The following is a 21,654-nucleotide window of genomic DNA, read 5'->3' on the forward strand; positions in this document are numbered from 1 at the left end:
AGAATTTTCCCCATTTCATTAAAGGAAGCACTTTAAGGCTTCTCTTTGGCATATCTGAATTGCCAACATCACTATTCTTGTGCTTTGGGGCATTATTAAGTTAAATAACGGTTATTTAAACACAGGCACTGCAGTAATCCACTAAGTGACAGGATACGGCAGAATACAGTGGACAAAATTATGACTCACAACTGGGCATCACAAAACACGACGGCACGAGATTTCTTCATACAGGACTACTAAGTGGACACATGTTACTGCATGGCTGAGGAATATAAATGTCATTTTCTAAATAATGACAGTCTAAGAAAACAGTTGTGCCCCCAAAGATTGGCGGCAAAATACACAAATAGAAAATCCACATAAATGAGTTTAGCTTTGCCCCTCTGATGAAATGCAATTTAATGAATTAACTGACTTAACGACTCAAAAAGTTGTTTTTTTTTTTTTTCCTTTTGAGCATCTTGCCAGATGTCTAGCACTGTCTTAGATGATGGTAAGGTAAAAAGGGCTACATAAAGATCCATACTTTTAAGGAGCTTAAAACCTAGCAAAGCGATTAACATGTAAAGAATTAAGTACATTAAAGTGTTAAATATACTGTGACAGATAAATGTACAGCTTATGGCTGAGGCACACAGGAAGGCACATTTGGTTGTACCTGGGGAGGAAGAAACCATAAGATGCAGAAAGTGATTTCTAGAAGATATGACACTTCTGAACCTTGAAAGCTGAGAAGACATTTATCAGGAAAAGGCATTTTAGGCACCCTGAACAATTTGAGCACAGGGAGGGATTTATGAAATAGCACAGCCTGTTTGGGTAACTGGGAATAGTTCAGGAAACTGAGATGAAGAGCGACAAGGTATAGAGTTAAGTAGCCAGGGGTCAGGTCACAGAAGACTTCATGTCATGTTAAATAATTTCCATTATATCCCATAGGCATTTTGAAGTCATTGAAGGAGACTGACATGATCAGATTTTACTTCTGAAAGATCATTTTGATGACAGTATGAAAAAGGAAGATGGAGAAGAGGTAAGCCAATCTGGAGGTTACTGCAGAAGCTCAGATGAGATGATGGACTGAGCAAAGGCAATAACAACGTAATGATGCAGAAGTGAAGGATCTGAGAGACACTCAGAAGGTAGAGTTGGGACAGAAAAGAATTTAGGATGCCTCCTAATTTTGTGAAGCAGAAACTGAACGGTGCCATTTATAAATACAAAGAGAAGATTCAAGAGATATTAATAACATGCTAAGCTTATTACCTCTGACTTATCTTGGTAGAGATAACCAGGAGACGTTTGAGCTACAAAAATTTAATAAGCTCTTATCTTTAGAGATTATGGAAGCCACAAAAGTGTACATAAGATGAAATAGGTCAAATTTCAACAATTTAGAGGCTTTCACGTCATACATAAACTTAATAAACACTGCTTCTACATTGAGAGCATACATGTAGTATGTAAGTCCTCAATAAATAAAAATAGACTGCTAAGTTACAAATTCTTTATACAAAAACAGTTATCTATGCCTGCTAATGAGATCATTCCTTAATGGCTAAAGTTTTTTTTAAATAAATACTCTGATAATGCCTCTCTAATGAAAAGATACTATGAACCCTTACACAAATGCTTTTGAGTCAATCTTTACACTACATACTTTTACAAAGATAATACTGTTGTTCCCAAAAGACACACAAATAAAGTCCTTTCCTTCACAGACTTCACAAGGCAGATATAAAATCTGAGCACGCATGGCCTGAAAAGTAATTATTTTCATGACTCAGCTGAATATACATTATAAACAAATATATATGACAAAAAAATCACCTACAGAAAAAAAGCATAAAATCTCAGTTAAAAGGAATAAATGCTCAGTATATCCACAAGAAAAGAACAGTAAAAATATCTGCTGGAATGAATGAGAGAAGTATTCCTGGAGAAGGCAAGCTTAAACCAGATTTAGAAAATTACAAATTTTCTACAAAACAGAATAAAGATCAAATGCAAAAAGGAAGGAATGGAAAGTTCTTCATGAGAAACAGCAAAATGACTATCGTATCTAACTGGAGGGTTGGGAAAGACCAGGTGAATGAACGTTCTTTGAAACTAGGCTGACAAGTTTTGTCTGCTATGATGGTATCACTAGAAACTCTTGAAAAGAAAAATGATAAAAGATTTAATTATAAGTTCACATGATTCTCATTTTTTTTTGTATCATTAACATCAAACAACAAATTGAAACTAGTAAATTTTCAGTATAAGTATACACTTACACAAAGCTAGTGTTTAAATAGCTTCTAATGTAGTTATTTTTGGCACAGATACACACATACAGGGCATCTCAAAACCTAAATTTTGGTAATATCAATATGCCCATCATTCAGAATCTGTCAAACTTGAAAGCAACATCCTTTTCCCTAAAAGAAGCATCTGCTTATCCTTCTGTTCTTTCAAGCCTGTGGCAGGAAAAGCAAGCATAGTTTTATGTATACAACTCTGAATTGCTTAGTGTTAAGCTATGTAATATTGTCAGTAAATATTATGGCAAAGTTGCTCATGGACAGTTAAACACTTAAGATGTTTTAGGCTTTAGAAAACCAAAACTAGCTTTGTTAATCTGTAATCTCAATTTATAATCTTCAGACTCAGATGCCCAAAAACCAAATAACATAGTTGTCAAAAAACAATATATCCACTCATCATTCTTTAATGATCAACTTTCATTCTTGACTTCCTTACTGCTGTGAATACTGTTCGAGTCAGGTTTAGAAACTCACTAGAGTAGCAATTACAAAATACAAGTTCTAATTTAGCTCCTCTATGAATTTGTTGTGCAACCCCGGAAGACAATTTCTGAGACTTTGGTTCAGTTTGGTTTCTTCTATAAATTCAGGAAGTTGAGCTAAATGATTATTAAGATACCTTTAGTCCTAAAATTTCTTGATTCTTCCAATGTCCTTTAGCCCAGTATCAAAAGCCCAGTCTTTTTTTAAAGTCTCTATATAATTAAACTAAAAACTCTGTATAGAGAAAATGGGCAGAACTTGGTGATATTGGGCTAAAAGGCATTAGAAGAATCATGAAATTTTATGGCTAGAGGTATCTTAATAATCATTTAGCTCAACTTCCTGAATTTATAGAAGAAATCAAACTGAACAATAGTCTCAGAAACTGTCTTGCATTATCATCATATTGGGTTTCCCAATATGGTGGCTCAGATGGTAAAGAATCTGCCTGCAATGCAGGAAACCCGGGTTCAATCCTGGGGTGGGGAAGATCCCTTGGAGAAAGGAATGGCTACCCACTCCAGTACGCTTGCCTGGAGAATTCCATGGACAGTGGAGTCTGGCAGGTTGCAGTCCATGGGGTCGCAAAGACTGAGACACAACTGAGCGACTAACATAACAACAATCATATTATAGTAGGTCTTTATGAACCAATTTCCTTATTCATTTTCCTTCCATAATTTCCACACCCTGATTTATCCTACTGATATCATAAACCTCATATTCTTTTATTCTTTTTTTCTTCCACTCTTCTCTGAACCTTGAATGCAGAGTTGAGTTAATCACACTATTCTTTCTGTGACTCCATGATCTGCCCATGACTATTAGCTGTGAAAAATCTGCTCTTATTTTTATTTTCCTGTTCATTTCCAATCTATCTCATTCCCCTTCATTTTGTAGGTTCACATTAAAATATGAATCATCCCTGCTGCTGCTGCTGCTCAGTTGCTTCAGTCGTGTCCAACTCTGTGCGACCCCATAGACGGCAGCCCACAAGGCTTCCCCGTCCCTGGGATTCTCCAGGCAAGAACACTAGAGTGGGTTGCCATTTCCTTCTCCAATGCAGCAAAGTGAAAAGTGAAAGTGAAGTTGCTCAGTCGTGTCCGACTCTAGTGACCCCATGGACTGCAGCCTACCAGGCTCCTCCATCCATGGGATTTTTCAGGCAGGAGTACTGGAGTGGGGTGCCATTGCCTTCTCCGGATACATCCCTGGATATATACATATATTGGTAAAATATATATTATTATATGCATGTATGTATTTTTGTGCCATAGATCCATATTTTTACTTTCTCAACATAACCTTGTTTTCTAGCTCTACCCTATGATTCTGTTACTACATCTTTATATGTAAATACATGTTTCTAAATGATGAACAATATTCCACAGGATGCAATTACCATATTTTACTATCCTTTTCCCTATACTATTTCTGGACATGTTTTTAATTTATTCTTTAATAATAGTACATGCATGCACACATGCACAATATATGCGTGTATGTATACACACACACATGTATATATATTACACACATACTTTAAAATTATTTTATATATATGAATATGTCATATATAACTAAAACACACATGTCCATAATCTGCACTGTTGTTTAAAACATTGGAAGTGTATATGAATTGCATCATACTGTAATTGTCTTTTACCTTGTTGTTATATTCCACAGTATTAATTTGCATTTTCCTGATTGCTATATTTTTTGAAATGTTTGTTCATATCCCTTGCCCAATAGTGTATGGATTTTTATTTATTTTTATTGATGCTTAGGCAATGTGTGCTCAACACTAATGCAGTGTCAGCTGCACGCTTTGCAAATGTCTTCATTTGACTTATATTAATTTTTATAATGCAAGTTTTACATTTTAACATACTCAAACAAATCAATTTTTACCTTTTTGGCTTGTGCTTAAATTTTGATTAAGTAGTAGTTCCCCAGCAAAATTTATTAAAGGGAGATTTTTTTGTTTTGCTTTGTTCTTCTCTAGCACTTATTGCCTCTTAACATACTAAGATATCGTGTTTATTGTCTGCTTCTCCTGTTAGATGTCAGTTCCAGAAAGACAGAGATCTTTACTGTATTGTACATTGATGTAGCCCATGTGCAGAGGCTGGTACACAGCTGATGCTTGTAAATATTTATTCAAAGAATGGATTCACTGTTTTACAGACGTGTGTTAGATCAAGTTGTTAATCACATAAGTCACATCTTTTATATGAGTTAAATTTTTATCAGATTTAACTTATATTTAACACATAAAGATCATATCAGTGTTAACTCTTTACTAGCATTATGGATTTGCTCTACCACATCTTGTGTTTCTGTCAGTTTATACTTTAGTATCTAGTGTTTTTATGATAAAACAATTTTAAAAACATGTTTTAAAAAATGTATATAACAAAAGATTCAATCAAATTGGCCCTTCTTCTAAACATCCTAAATTAGATAAGATTCACCTTAATTTCTTTAGCAGTATTAAAATTTTATTTAATCACTATAAATAATAACAATATCTAACACTAACTATATGTATTTACTGTTCTAAAACTGCTCTAAGTGTAATGTCTGATGGATAGGTAGCCTATAAAAAGGCTACTAAATATTCTATTAAATATGAAAAAGGAGTAAAAGTAGAAAGTGAATTTAAGAATTTAATAAATATAGCACATCCACAGTAGTATACTATACAATGTTATGGTTGATAATATTGATATGATATTCATGTTATCTATAAGCTAAAAAAAATAGGCTATTAGTGTGTTTACCACTCCCTGGAATGTGAAGTCAAGTGGGCCTTAGAAAGCATCACTACGAACAAAGCTAGTGGAGGTGATAGAATTCCAGTTGAGCTATTCCAAATCCTGAAAGATGATGCTGTGAAAGTGCTGCACTCAATATGCCAGCACATTTGGAAAACTCAGCAGTGGCCACAGGACTGGAAAAGGTCAGTTTTCATTCCAATCCCAAAGAAAGGCAATGCCAAAGAATGCTCAAACTACCGCACAATTGCACTCATCTCACACGCTAGTAGAGTAATGCTCAAAATTCTCCAAGCCAGGCTTCAGCAATAGGTGAACCGTGAACTTCCTGATGTTCAGGAAGCTGGTTTTAGAAAAGGCAGAGGAACCAGAGATGAAATTGTCAACATCCGCTGGATCATGGAAAAAGCAAGAGAGTTCCAGAAAAACATCTATTTCTGCTTTCTTGCCTATGCCAAAGCCTTTGACTGTGTGGATCACAATCGACTGTGGAAAATTCTGAAAGAGATAGGAATACCAGACCACTTGATCTGCCTCTTGAGAAATTTGTATGCAGGTCAGGAAGCAATAGTTAGAACTGGACATGGAACAACAGACTGGTTCCAAATGGGAAAAGGAGTACGTCAAGGCTGTATATTGTCACCCTGCTTATTTAACTTATATACAGAGTACATCATGAGAAATGCTGGGCTAGAGGAAACACAAGCTGGAATCAAGATTGCAGGGGGAAATATCAATAACCTCAGATATGCAGATGACACCACCCTTATGGCAGAAAGTGAAGAGGAACTAAAAAGCCTCTTGATGAAAGTGAAAGTGGAGAGTGAAAAAGTTGGCTTAAAGGTCAATATGCAGAAAACGAAGATCATGGCATCTGGTCCCATCACTTTATGGGAAATAGATGGGGAAACAGTGGAAACAGTGTCAGACTTTATTTTTCTGGGCTCCCAAATCACTGCAGATGGTGAGTGCAGCCATGAAATTAAAAGACGCTTACTCCCTGGAAGGAAAGTTATGACCAATCTAGATAGCATATTCAAAAGCAGAGACATTACTTTGCCAACAAAGGTCCAGCTAGTCAAGGCTATGGTTTTTCCTGTGGTCATGTATGGATGTGAGAGTTGGACTGTGAAGAAGGCTGAGCGCTGAAGAATTGATGCTTTTGAACTGTGGTGTTGGAGAAGACTCTTGAGAGTCCCTTGCACTGCAAGGAGATCCAACCAGTCCATTCTGAAGGAGATCAGCCCTGGGATTTCTTTGGAAGGAATGACGCTAAAGGTGAAACTCCAGTACTTTGGCCACCTCATGTGAAGAGTTGACTCATTGGAAAAGACTCTGAAGCTGGGAGGGATTGGGGGCAAGAGGAGAAGGGGACGACAGAGGATGAGATGGCTGGATGGCATCACTGACTCAATGGACGTGAGTCTGAGTGAACTCCGGGAGTTGGTGATGAACAGGGAGGCCTGGTGTGCTGCGATTCATGGGGTCGCAAAGAGTCGGACACGAATCAGCAACTGATCTGATCTGACCACTCCCCTTTTTTTTACAAAAATGTTTAAATACACAAACCTAAGTTATACACATAAGAAGTTAATAATCAGATCAGATCAGATCAGTCGCTCAGTCGTGTCTGACTTTTTGTGACCCCATGAATCTCAGCACGCCAGCCCTCCCTGTCCATCACCAACTCCCGGAGTTCACTCAGACTCACGTCCATTGAGTCAATGATGCCATCCAGCCATCTCATCCTCTGTCGTCCCCTTCTCCTCCCGCCCCCAATCTCTCCCAGCATCAGAGTCTTTTCCAATGAGTCAACTCTTCGCATAATAATAGTTACCTCTAAATAATGGAATTATGAGATTTTTATTTTCCACTTGAGTTGCATAATAACTTTGTCTGGTCTTTGTCTAAGCTTCTAGGATGGGGCATATAAATCCTTAACTTCCCAAGTAAAGGCAATGTCTTTACTTGAGACTACCCCTGAGTTTATGCTAATGAACTGATCATGGTAGGCCCCTATAGAGTTTTAGTATGGGAGGAGGTCTACTAGAAAGACCAACCATGTAACTACAGAGTTGGATCTCTGAGCCATGTGATATAGGCCCGACCTCCTGACCTTCAGGAAGGGAAGGAGATCTGGAGATTAAGTTCAATCAAGTGATCAATGATTCATTCAATTAGTCATAACACTTAAAATTCAGAAACTGATTCACATAGGATTTTGCTCTTTGATGCAGTCATCATAAATTTCACTTAATTGTAATGTAAACTTGTCTACATTTAATATAAAGCATGCTTAGCCACTCAGTTCTGTCCAATTCTTTGTGACCCTTCGCACTGTAGCCCATCAGGCTCCTGCGTCCACGTGATTCTCCAGGAAAGAATGCTGGAGTGGGTTGCCATGCCCTCCTCCAGGGGATCTTCCTGACCCAGGGATCAAACTGTGTCTCCTGGATTGCAGGCAGATTCTTCACCTGCTGAGCCATCAGGAAAGCCCAATATAAAGCATATGCACATAATAAAACCTCAGTAAAAACTTAGGACACTGAGGCTTAGGTGAGACTCCTGGTTGGTAAACACACTGATGTCCCAGGAGGGCGAAACACACTGATTCTATTGGGAGAGGACACGAAGCTCTGCTTTTGGGATCTTTCTAGATCTCACCGAAAAGTCTCTTCTTTTGGCTGGTTGTGATTTACGTCCTTTGTAATAAAATTTTAATCACCAGTATGGTGCTTTCCTAAGTTCTCTGAGCCATTTTTGAGAACTATCAACTCTGGGGGTTTAGGGGGAACACCAACATATTTGCATTCAATGATCAGAGAGGTCTGAGTGGCCTGGGGACCCTTGAACTTGTGGTTGGTGTCTGAGTTGAGTGCAGTCACACTGGGGACTGTGCTCTTAACCTATGGAGTCTGTATTAACTTCCTGTCAGAATTTTATTGCAATGTGATATCTTCATACTATCCAAAGTGCTTTTATAATGGACTTACATTACTTTTATAATTTAAAAAACTTTCATTTTGCAAAAAAAAGAGGAAGATGATCTTGCAATTAAAAAAATCATTACTATTTTAAATTGCAAAATCATTAACACTGAAAGAAATAAGAATTAAATAAAAGCCCAGAAGTAAAACCGTCTAGGGAGAAAGAAAGCAAATTTACTAAATTAAATTTTAAAAGTTCATGAAGTTAATAAAATAAAAATATAAAGAATGGTATATAAAACTTTGTAAAGCAGGTCTTTAAAAAACCCAATTAATGTATTTGCAGGGCAAAATACATGATGGTAGGAAAAACAAAATAAATAGCAAGGTTCATTTAACAAAGAGTAACAATGTATTTTTTGTAAAATATAAATATACAATTTAAAGATATTTCTATATGACAGCATCATAGTACAGAACCTTATATGACTATACTTCTGAATTTTAAGTATTATGACTAAGGGGAATGAAAAGTGAAAAAAGGTTTATTTTTGGTCATTTGGAGTTTATCCTCTGAAGTCTATTAATGCAACGACTATTGAACCACTGGGTCATAATATATGTACGGTATTAAGCTGAGTGATTTTTAGAAACCCTTTACTATCTGCCTTCTCCTCCCCTCCCCGGTCTCACTTCCCTACTTCGCTACTGCTGTTCACTGGTATTACCTCTAAATAACGTACATGCTTTGAAACTCTTCGGGTCTGCTTATGAGGGAATTCAAAGAAAAATATGTGTAGAAACAAATTTTTAAGAGGACTGATTTTTTTCTATAGACACTGGATTTGCCATCATGGGACATCCTTTCACATATATGTATTATCGTTGCCTCCTGACTGACAGTCTTGATTTCAGTCTCTTCAGACTCAAAAGGCCAGGCACGGGAGAAGTAACTGACAGAAGTTTAAAAGGGAGGGGAAAAAAACCACTCACGGAAAGAACTATGACATCATCACTTCCACTGAAGAAAAGTAATTATTATAACAAAAATTATTTTTGACAATACCTAAGTTGTTTTCGGAGTTGCTCGATTTCCGCACTTTGTTCAGTTACTGTTGTCAGAAAATGCTGATTAGTCTGCCACAAGAGAAAAAAAATAGAAACATTTAGTGTTAGAACATTTAAAACTCTATGTCAGACTAACTACAGGGTATGTAAGTGAAAAAAATGAACTCCTGATGATGATTAGATTTTTTTTAGTGATAAAATATAGCCCTAGCCCTCTTTCCTTGCCTTCCCTATTTCAGCAGACACCTGCTTTGTTTCACACCACTTGTATTTACATTTCTGCATCTTCTGATTTTTTCTGGCCTTCTAAGCCTCCTTTGCTCACCTAAAGAGCAAAGTCTTTCTGTGTAGTCTTTTTCTATGTAGACGGCTACAGGTGGTGTAGAATTCATGTCCCCAGCCTGTTCTCTAAGAGCCCAAAAACAATGAATGAAGGAAACTGGTAGGTAAAAATCCCAAATTCCCTTGCTCTATGGTAGAATAACTCTAAGCTTGTTTATAAACTGGCTTCCAGAGTTCATTGCGGGATTAAGTTTCAGTTACCCACAGGGTTAATTTGCTTAACTGATAAAAATCCTTTACTGGCTGCCTTGTTCTCCCTTCCTAGTCTTATTTCTCCTCTCCCCTACTGGTTTTTCCTGGTATTACTGCCCAAATAAATTATATACTTTGGGACGCTTTCCTCAAGGTCTGCTAATGCTAAAGTAAGATATGAAACAGCTTTCCAAGTGTACAAAAACTCTTTTTCCAAGGGAATTATCTTCCATAAGTGCTGGTTTTACCATGATGATACAAATTCCTTATCATTACCATTTGCTATATGCCTTAAAGGCAACATCATATAAATTATTATTACCTTCTAACCGATAGTCTCTTCCCATTTTAACAGATCATTCACACCTCTCTCCAACTAAAGTCCCTGAAGCAGTTTTCACTGAGCTTTTTCCATACTCTACCCAATTTCATGAACTTCATATTTTAAATACACTTTTGTAATATCCCTCTACTTGGGATGTCCTCATTCTGCCAGCATTCAGCACTGCATACCCCATGTGGTCCACTCACTCTTAAGACAAAACTGTTTCCTTTTTGCATTTTGATAAAACTTTATATATACTTTCATAATGCACACTGCAGCACATTTAAGTACTGTATTTAAAGTTTAATATTCCTTGCTACAACATGAGCTTATTTTTGAAGACCAGTTCCACTCAGAACTGCCAACATCCTGCACATGATTCAGTACATTCAAAGTACTTGCACCTTTGAGGAATGAATGAATTCCTAATTAAGACACGAAAGAGAGCCTGAGGACTATATCTTTACCTTGGGAAGTAGACAACTCCAGTACAGAGTTTAATATTTAAATCACAGGCTACAATTTAAGAGACCATCAAGGCATACAGAGAAAGGATAGAATAATGAGAGGTAGGTAAATTAAAAAGTTAAGACAGAAAAGTGGATGTGACATAGGGTATAAGCTATGCAAGACATATGATTATATAACTGAAAGGCTGACTTGAAAAGGAAATGATTTTGTTCTATGTTGTTCCAAAAGATAAAATCATACATCGGTGGGAGGGAATCTGGTAAAAGGATTTTAGCTTTCTAATAATTAGCATTCAAAGGAACAGGCTCTTTGGGGGAAATGATAAGATTTCTTACAAGGAAGGGATATTAAAAGCAGTGACTAGAGGATCATCTAAGCTGAAAAGCATTTAATAGAAGGATGCCTATATCATTTGAGGGACTAGATGATCTTTAATATCGATTCAAATTCTCCTGTGAGGTTATCTCAATGACTCAGCCCAAACTGATTCATGTTTCTGAATTCCTTTATAACGTTTGTAATGTACCATTAATGTTTTACTATAACATATAGTCTTTGAACTGGCATAACTAGTGCTTGTGTTTATGTGAGCACTTTAAAGGTAGATTATGTAGAGTAATTAGTGGAAGTATACATTAGAATTGTGAATTTTAAGAAGCTAGCGTAGCGAACAATCACACATAACCTGATAGCAAGCCTAGTAAGAGCTCAACAATTGCATCTGAATATGGCTTTATGATGTTACATATTTGTGATCACAAAGAAAACTGTGTAATATATTAATAATATAGAATTTGGAGATGCATAAAGGACCCTGAAAGTCTCCTACCAGTTAGATAGGGGCTCTGTGAACAAATGCACATTTCTCTTCAACTAGAGAACCCATGACAGTGGAAGGAACTTAGTATGCAACTGACAAATATTTTTGGGTTACTTTATAGAGATGAATAAATCTCAAGAAAAATATGCTTTCAGTAAAGACAATCTGTAGGAAACATAAACTCTTATTGTATCTATAGTAATAATAAATAAATATAAACATATTTTTAGGTATCATTTAGTTCAGGGCATTTTACATTCTGCCTATTACTAAAGTACACTGGTTGTAAAAGATTTTATTTATTATATACTCATCAACTTTCTGTACATATATAGGAATCTATTCGTTTAAGAGTTTATTCATATAATCAGAAAAATTTTTAATGGAAATTATTTGATTTTGACTCAAATTTGCTTCTATGACCATGCTCTGAATGTTCTTGAGATTTACAAAATCTTTACAATCACTTAACATTTACATTTCGTAGAGTCTTTACACCTTAATGTATGATGTATTAAGACAAACTCTTAAAAAATTTCTCTTAGTATTTTTCCTTAACCACAGGATAGTCTTTTCTTTGCTCCTTATAACATAAGTGCTTCATCCAACTTTCATTTCTGTATCTCTATTATTATATCCATAGTTTATTATTCTTAGTTTTGGTCTGTTATTATGAACACCTTACAATTTTTTTCTTTTTTGGGGGAGGTGGGCTTCCCTGGTGGCTCAGATGGTAAAGAATCTGCCTGAAATGCGGGAGACCTGGGTTCGATCCGTGGGTTGGGAAGATCCCCAGGAGAAGGGAATGGTTACCTACTCCAGTATTCTGACCTGGAGAATTTCATGGGGTTGCGAAGTCAGACGTGACTGAGTGACTTTCACTCATTCACTAGAAATTTTTTAAGTGTGTCCTGTAAATATTTACATAGCTTTCTATGACTTTCATCAGAATAATTTAGGGTTGAATAAAATAAAATATGGGCACTGTGGTATAAAATTCCAGAGGATTATGTTAATAGCACACTTTTAGGAAATACTGAAAGAAAGAATAAGCAATTGCGACGTTAGGTTAAATTATTCATGTCATGTAGAAACAAGACTTCTTAATTAAGGAAGCCAGTCATCATTTTATTTTGGAGCCCTTTAGTACTATTTTAAAACTCTAAGAAGCACATTATTAAAAATAAGTGATTAGAAACTTCCAATATTAACATAAATAGGGAGAAATTTAGTTATTTTTTACATGGTTAAAGGAGAAATTTTTTAAAGTAGAATAAAATTGATTGGATAAACTTACTTTTAATGGCACAACTCCACTCTTAAGCAAAGACATTTGCATTAGGAACTAACAAGGATTAGCAGGGTAACTAAGCAAAATGAAGAAAGGAAAGAGAGGAATTACCTGAGATGTCATAATCCTATTACTCAACAATCAGGTAAAATAAAATTCCAAGAAGGAAAACAAAAAACAACAACAACAAAGAAAAGTGTGTGTGTAGGGGTTAAAGAGCACAACTGGGAAGGCTAATTCTATTTCTTTTGGGAAAAATTACAGGGAAATTTAGGTGTAGCAATTCAGGTGATGGGTGGTCAATCAACTAACAAGTGGTTCTCAGTGTCCTACTGGTTTTAAGCATTTGGGCTACTCATTTGTCTAGCAATTCCACCATTCTTAGTTGATACCTTAGTTGACTCATTGGAAAAGACTCTGATGCTGGGAGGGATTAGGGGCAGGAGGAGAAGGGGACAACAGAGGATGAGATGGCTGGATGGCATCACTGACTCGATGGACGTGAGTCTGAGTGAACTCCGGGAGTTGGTGATGGACAGGGAGGCCTGGCGTGCTGTGATTCATGGGGTTGCAAAGAGTCAGACACGACTGAGTGACTGAACTGAACTGAAATACCATATTCTAGAAGAAATACTAAGAATAAAGAATGAACCCTACTTTTGAGGCACTCACAGTCTAGATTATTCTCAGCAGATCTTACCAAAAACCCTAAGAGCATTTTCAGATTAGAATATATTTCAGATAGATGTTAGTTTTATATCTCTAGAACCTACTGTAAACTCCCATGTCATGCTACTGAATGCAAAAGAAAAGACAGATAAAAAGAAAAGAGTACTGCCTACCTATTTTAATTTCAAGTTTTTTATCTTGTTGATTTACCTTAGCAAAAATACAACTACTTACAGTGACAATTTCTAATTTATGTAATAAGTGCACTAAATGGATATTTTCACTTACCAATTCTACGTTCTCATTAGTAACATGAAGATGCTTGGTCAGCTGCTGAAAACTTGTCAGCTGATCCTATAGCAGGAAGAAAGGGTACATAAATAACATTGTGTTTAAAACCCATATTTAAAATTAGACTAAAATCAAGTCTAAAATTATTATGCCTAAATCTAGATGACATCACTTGTATTTCTTCCAACAAGTACTATGAGATCAATAGTCAAAGAAATAAAAAGAAACAAATGTTTAATGACTACAAAATTAAATAAGTTGACAATATGGAAACTAACGTGGCTCATTATTTTATGTGAAATCATTATTTCAAGTCTCTTATCCTCATCCATCAGAGAGCAGACAGAATTAAAACCACAATCACAGAAAACTAACCAAACTGATCACATGGATCACAGTCTTGTCTAACTTAATGAAACTATGAGCCAGGCCATGTAGGTCACCCAAGATGGATGGATCACGGTGGACAGTTCTGACAAAAAGTGGTACACTGGAGAAGGGAATGGCATACCACTTCAGCATTCTTGCCTTGAGAAACCCATGAACAGTATGAAAAGGCAGAAAGATATGACACTGAAAGATGAACTCTTTCATGACCCAATGAAAGATGAACCAATAGGCTGCTGAAGAAGACCGGAGAAATAGCTCCAGAAGGAATGAAGAGGCGGAGCCAAAGCAGAAACAACGCCCAGTTGTGGATGTGTCTAGTGGTGAAATTAAAGTCTAATGCTGTAAAAAACAACATTCCATAGGAACCTGGAATGTTAGGTCCATGAATCAAGGTAAATTGGAAGTGGTCAAACAGGAGATGGCAGAGTGAACACCAACATTTTAGCAAACAGTGAACTAAAATGGATCGGAATGGGCGAATTTAATTCAGATGACCATTGTATCTACTACCATAGGCAAGAATCCCTTAGAAGAAATAGAGTAGCCCTCATAGTCAAAAGAAGAGCCCAAAATGAAGTACCTGGGTGCAATCTCAAAATAGAATGATCTCTATTCGTTTCCAAGGCAAACCATTCAATATCACAGTAATCCAAGTCTATGCCTCAATCACTAATGCCAAAGAGCTGAAGTTGAATCATTCTATGAAGAACTACAAGACCTTTTAGAACTAACACCAAAAAAAGATGTCCTTCTCATCACAGGGGACTGGAATGCAAAAGTAGGAAGTCATGAGATACTGGGAGTAACAAGCAAGTTTGGCTGTGGAGTAAGTACAAAATGAAGCAGGGCAAAAGCTAACAGAGTTTTGCCAAGAAAATACACTGGTCATAGCAAACACCCTCTTTCAACAACACAAGAGATAACTCTACAAATTGACATCACCACATGGTCAATATTGAAATCAGACTGATTACATTCTTTGTGGTCGAAGATGGAGAAGTTAGCAAAAATAAGACCTGGAGCTGACTGTGGCTCAGATCATGAACTCCTTATTGCAAAATTCAGACCTAAATTGAAGAAAGGGAAAACCATGAGGCCATTCAGGTATGATCTAAATCAAATCCTTTATGATTATACAGTGGAAATACAAATAGACTACAAACAGACTCAAGGGATTAGATCTGATAGAGTGCCTGAAGAAATATAGATGGAGGTTTGTGACATTCATTGTACGGGAGGTGGTAATAAAAACTATCTTTAAGAAAAAGAAATGCAAAAGGCAAAATGGCTGTCTAAAGAGGCCTTACAAATAACAGAAAAGAAGAAAAGCAAAAAGGCAAAGGAGAAAAGGAAAGATATGTCCACTTGAATGCAGAGTTCTAAAAACAGAAAGGAGAGATAAAGAATTCCTAAGAGAACAATGGAAATAGAGGAAGAGAACAGAATGGGAAAGACTAAAGATCTCTTCAAGAAAATTAGAGATACCAAGGGAACATTTCATACAAAGATGGCACAGTAAAGGACAGAAATGGGATGGACCTAACAGAAGCAGAGGATATTAAGAGGTGGTAAGAATACACAGAAGAACATTACAAAAGAGATCTTAATGAACCAGATAACCACGATGCTGTGATCAGTCACCCAGAGCCAGACATCTCTGTGTGCAAAGTCAAGTGGGCATTAGGAAGCATCACTATAAACAAACCTCATGGAAGTGATGGAATGGCAGCTGAGCTACGGCAAATCCTAAAAGATGATGCTGTCAAAGTGCTGCACTCAATATGCCAACATATTTGGAAAACTCAGCAGTGGCCACAGGACTGGAAAAGGTCAGTTTTCCATCCAAACCCAAAGAACAGCAATGCCAAAGAAGTTCAAACTACCGCACAATTGCACTCATTTCACATACTAGCAAAGTAATGTTCAAAATTCTCCAAGCCAGGCTTCAGCATTATGTGAACCGAGACCTTCCAGATGTTCAAGCTAGATTTAGAAAAGGCAGAGGAACCAGAGATCAAATTGGCAATATCCACTGGATCACAGAAAAAGCAAGCGAATTCCAGAAAAACTCTACTTCTGCTTCATTGACTACACTAAAGACTTTGACTGTATGGATCACAACAAACTGTGGAACATTCTTTAAAGAGATGGAAATACCAGACTACCTTACCTGCCTCCTGCAAAACTAGTATGCAGGTCAAGAAACAGAACAGGACATGGAACAACAGACTGGGTGAAAATTGGGAAAGGAGTACTCTGCTTATTTAACTTATGCAGAGTACATCATGTGAAATGTCAGGTTGGATGAAGCAGAAGCTGGAATCAAGATTGCTGGGAGAAATATCAATAACCTCAGATATGCAGATAACACTACTCTTATGGTAGAAAGTGAAGAGCAACTAAAGAGCCTCTTGATGAAGGTGAAAGAGAGTGAAAAAGCTGCCTGACAACTCAACATTCAAAAAATGAAGATCATGGCATCTAGTCCCATCATTTCATGGCAAAGAGATGGGGAAACAATGGAAACAGGGAGAGGCTTTATTTTTGGGGGCTCCAAAATCACTGCAGATGGTGACTGCAGCCACGAAATTAAAAGATGCTTTTTCCTTGGAAGAAAAGCTACGACAAACCTAGACAGCATATTAAAAAGCAGAGACATCACTTTGCCAACAAAGGTCCATCTAGTCAAAGCTATGGTTTTTCCAGTAGTCATGTATGGATGTGAGAGTTGGACCACAAAGAAGGCTGAACGCCAAAAAATTAATGCTTTTGAACTGTGGTGTTGGAGAAGACTCTTGAGAGTTCCCTGGACTGCAAGGAGATCAAACCAGTCAATCCTAAATGAAATCAGTTCTGAATATTCATTAGAAGGACCGATGCTGAAGCTCCAATACTTTGGCCACCTGATGCAAAGAGCTGACTCATTAGAAAAGACCCTGATGATGGGAAAGACTGAAGGTAGGAGGAGAAGCGGATGACAGAGGTTGAAATGGCTGGATGATATCATTGACTCAATGGACAGCTTGATTTTGAGCAAGCACGGGGAAATGGTGAAGGACAGGGAAGCCTGGTGTGCTGCTGTCCATGGGGTAATGACTGAGCGGCGGACATGACTAAATGACTGAACAACATCAAAATTATTTCTAGAAATCAATCCATCAGGAGACAGGTATGATAGAGACACCTTGTCCCATATTGAAAAACCGCATTCAAACCTATTTAAAACCTATAATACAAACCATGGCACAGTTATTATTATGCCTTTTCCTCTTTTTATGAGTCTCATGGTTTGACTGCTCCACAAGTTTTAAACCTTTTAATTATCTACTATGATCAAATTAAACATCATATGTGCAGGTGACATAAAGTTGAGAGGAGCTGTTAATATGTCAGATGACAGATTTAAAGCTTGATAGCTAGAGCTTCAAATAAAGACAAAGTATTATCTGTAAGGTCTATGCAAACAGCAACAGTAACAACTAAAACCCCCCAAAAACCCTAACTTCAAAGCTGTACCATAAAAATGATCTTATTCAGGTGGAAAACAAAATCTAATGGCTTAGTTTACTGACCTAAATGAAGAAACAGCCTTCAAAAACATATTTATATTAGAAATGATTTCTAGATCTCAGACGTAAAAGTATTACAGCTCAGACTACATGTGTGTTATTTTCAAACCAGGGCATGTTTGGAAAAATCATTTTGTAAACTGAAAAGCAACGTAAGTATTATTATGACTTCTTTAGGTAAAAATACCCATTTGTAATGATAATAAAACAAATACTCATGAACTGGAATTTGAAAACTGTAAGAGGTGAAGACAGACACAGTGATAGCTGCCTTATCAAAAATCCACAGGAAAGGAATCAGAATTGGAATTATTTCATAGTTTTAAATATTTGTTGTTGTTTAGATGCTAAGTCGTGTCTGACTCCTTTGTGATCCCATGGATTGTTGCCCACCAAGCTACTCTGTCCATGGGATTTCCCAGGCAAGAATACTTGAGTGGGTTGCCATTTCCTTACCCAGGGGATCTTCCCACCCAGGGATTGAACCCATGTCTCTTGTGTCTCTTGCATTGGCAGGAGGATTCGTTACCACTGAGCCACCAGGGAACTCTACAGACACATTCAAATCCTGAGTTACAACAAAGCACTCAGTAATTACAAATCATTTGCAAATAATAAGACTGTAAGATATTATGTTAGGTATTCAGTCAGATCAGCTCAATAGCTCAGTCGTGTCCAACTCTTTATGACCCCATGACTCGCAGCATGCCAGGCCTCCCTGTCCATCACCAACTCCCGGAGTTCACTGAAACTCATGTCCATAGCGTTGGTGATGCCATTCAGTCATCTCATCCTCTATCATCCCCTTCTCCTCCTGCCCCCAATCCCTCCCAGCATCAGAGTCTTTTCCAGTGAGTCAACTCTTCATATCAGGTGGCCAAAGTATTGGAGTTTCAGCTTTAGCATCAGTCCTTCCAATGAACACCCAGGACTGATGTCCTTTAGAATGGACTGGTTGATCTCCTTGCAGTCCAAGGGACTCTCAAGAGTCTTCTCCAACACCACAGTTCAAAAGCATCAATTTTTCAGTGCTCAGCTTTCTTTATAGTCCAACTTGCATATCCATACATGACCACTGGAAAAACCATAGCCTTGACTAGACGAACTTTTGTTGGCAAAGAAATGTCTCTGCTTTTGAATATGCTATCTAGGTTGGTCATAACTTTCCTTCCAAGGCATAAGCGTCTTTTAATTTCATGGCTGCAGTCACCATCTGCAGTGATTTGGGAGCCCAGAAAAATAAAGTCTGACACTGTTTCCACTGTTTCCCCATCTATTTCCCATTAAGTGGTGGGACCAGATGCCATGATCTTTGTTTTCTGCATGTTGAGCTTTAAGCCAACTTTTTCACTCTCCACTTTCACTTTCATCAAAAGGCTCTTTAGTTCTTCACTTTCTGCCATAAGGGTGGTGTCATCTGCGTATCTGAGGTTATTGATATTTCTCCTGGCAATCTTGATTCCAGCTTGTGCTTCTTCCAGCCCAGCGTTTCTCATGATGTACTCTGCATAGAAGTTAAATAAGCAGGGTGACAATATACAGCCTTGATGTACTCCTTTTCCCATTTGGAACCAGTCTGTTGTTCCATGTCCAGTTCTAACTGTTGTTTCCTGACCTGCATATAGGTTTCTCAAGAGGCAGGTCAGGTGGTCTGGTATTCCCCATCTCTTTCAGAATTTTCCACAGTTTATTGTGATCCACACAGTCAAAGGCTTTGGCATAGTCAAGAAAGCAGAAATAGATGTTTTTCTGGAACTCTCTTACTTTTTCCATGATCCAGTGGATGTTGGCAATTTCATCTCTGGTTCCTCTGCCTTTTCTAAAATCAGCTTGAACATCTGGAAGTTCATGGTTGACATACTGCTGAAGCCTGGCTTGGAGAATTTTGAGCATTACTTTACTAGCGTGTGAGATGAGTGCAATTGTGCAGTAGTTTGAGCATTCTTTGGCATTGCCCTTCTTTGGGATTGGAATGAACACTGACCTTTTCCAGTCCTGTGGCCACTGCTGAATTTTCCAAATTTGCTGGCACATTGAATGCTGCACTTTCACAGCATCATCTTTCAGGATTTGAAATAGCTCAACTGGAATTCCATCACCTCCACTAGCTTTGTTAAGTATTATATTATGTATAACATAAACTGCAGTATTACATATATGTATGGGGCTTCCCAGGTGGTGCTAGTGGTAAAGAACTCGCCTGCCAAGGAAGGAGAGGCATGAGATGTGGGTTCAATCCCTGGATCTGGAAGATCCCCTGAACGAGGGCATGGCAACCCACTCCAGTATTCTTGCTTGGAGAATGCCATGAACAGAGGAGCCTGGCAGGCTACAGTCCATAGCATCTCAAATAGTCAGACACAACTGAAGCAATTTGGCACGCACGCACACATATGTATGTATAAATTACTATGAATTTCTCTGGAGAAAGTATGGTCCGATACTGTGGTGAGAAAAGTCAACTCCTTCCTAACCAACACATATACCAATAACATAGTCTTGATAAGAAGGAGAATTGCTTTCTTCACTATATGAGAATATGGTCAGAAGAATCTTTATTCCACCAGTTGCTTCGATATTTGGCTTATTATTGTTCCTCTTTAAACACATTTTAAAGGACTTTATAATTCAGCACAACTAAACAGAATGAAATATGAGACAACAATGCAGCATCTCATGCACTGAAAGAGTATGGGCAGTCCATGTCCTGTAGTCTTGAAATGCATGATTTTCACTTACTACAGTGCTGTTCAATTATATTAGTCCTGTATAACATGATTCAAATTTCAGACACCAATACATTAACTGTATAATACTATATATAACATTGATTATATATTACTCAGTATAGTAATTATTATTACATAAAACACAGACTTTACTGCTAACTCTTCAGTCTACAACTGACTATGTGATAACAGAACATCATGATCAGTGTCTAATTACTTTCGAAGTCTGTGTCTTGTCTCAGAGCTTCTGTTACTCAGTTCATGCACAGATAGCAAAGTGTGCAGTTGTGCTGTCTCCTTTTCTTCCAGTGATACTATACTCATGTGACATTTTTAAAATAATTGATAACTGAAAGAAGGAATTAGCCAATGAAGACAAAACTGCTGCAAAGAAACAGAAAGTGATAACTCTGGATGTTGTTGTAAATGAAGTTACAGGAGAAAATATCTGAATGTGAGAACATGGACACTGCCACTAGTCAGGAGAGTACAGACACACCGGCAGGGTAACTTAGTGAAAGAGAACTCAACATGAGTGAAGAAAGAAGTTCTGATGAAAATGATGAAGATGTCCCAGAAGGGGGACTAGCAAAAACTTCACATCACAGGAATACTAAGGTTATTTCATACATTGAAAGTTCAAAGGATAAAATGTTGGAAGCTGATCTGAACTTAAAAAGGAATATTCTAAGTTCACCAAAGCATAAAAAAGATACCTGCTCTGTGTCATAAAGTCTTCAATATACCTAGCAGAAAAGAATCAATGGAAAGATAAGGGAGGTAGATTTTGCAATGGAATGGATGGTCTTGTGAGATAGTGAGTGTGTGTTAACAGAGAGATAAAACAAAAGTTATATGCCCACTTTAAAAGAATATAAAATGATTCTTGCTTTGGACATAAAGAAATCCTTAATAACCATTAAGATTCCTTCCTCTTTTAAAATCCTATTCTGATGAATTTATGTTAGAGGCACTTAACATCTATTTCAGTAAAAGGTCAC

The 21,654-nt window shown here is 37.2% G+C and overlaps 1 protein-coding gene across 3 annotated transcripts in view; it reads right to left on the minus strand.

The window, feature by feature from the left end:
• Window positions 1-21,654, minus strand: part of SCLT1 (sodium channel and clathrin linker 1) — a 226,186-nt gene that overhangs the window by 118,084 nt on the left and 86,448 nt on the right. For all 3 annotated transcript variants that reach the window (XM_070386529.1, XM_070386528.1, XM_070386530.1), the window contains 2 exons: window positions 13,963-14,028; window positions 9,563-9,633 (listed from right to left, as the gene is read on the minus strand). In XM_070386529.1, coding sequence (XP_070242630.1) covers window positions 9,563-9,633; window positions 13,963-14,028 — 137 coding nt within the window. The remainder of the gene's footprint in view (window positions 1-9,562; window positions 9,634-13,962; window positions 14,029-21,654) is intronic.

This window comes from Bos mutus, chromosome 17 (genome assembly GCF_027580195.1).
Source record: "Bos mutus isolate GX-2022 chromosome 17, NWIPB_WYAK_1.1, whole genome shotgun sequence".
Lineage (NCBI taxonomy): Eukaryota > Metazoa > Chordata > Mammalia > Artiodactyla > Bovidae > Bos > Bos mutus.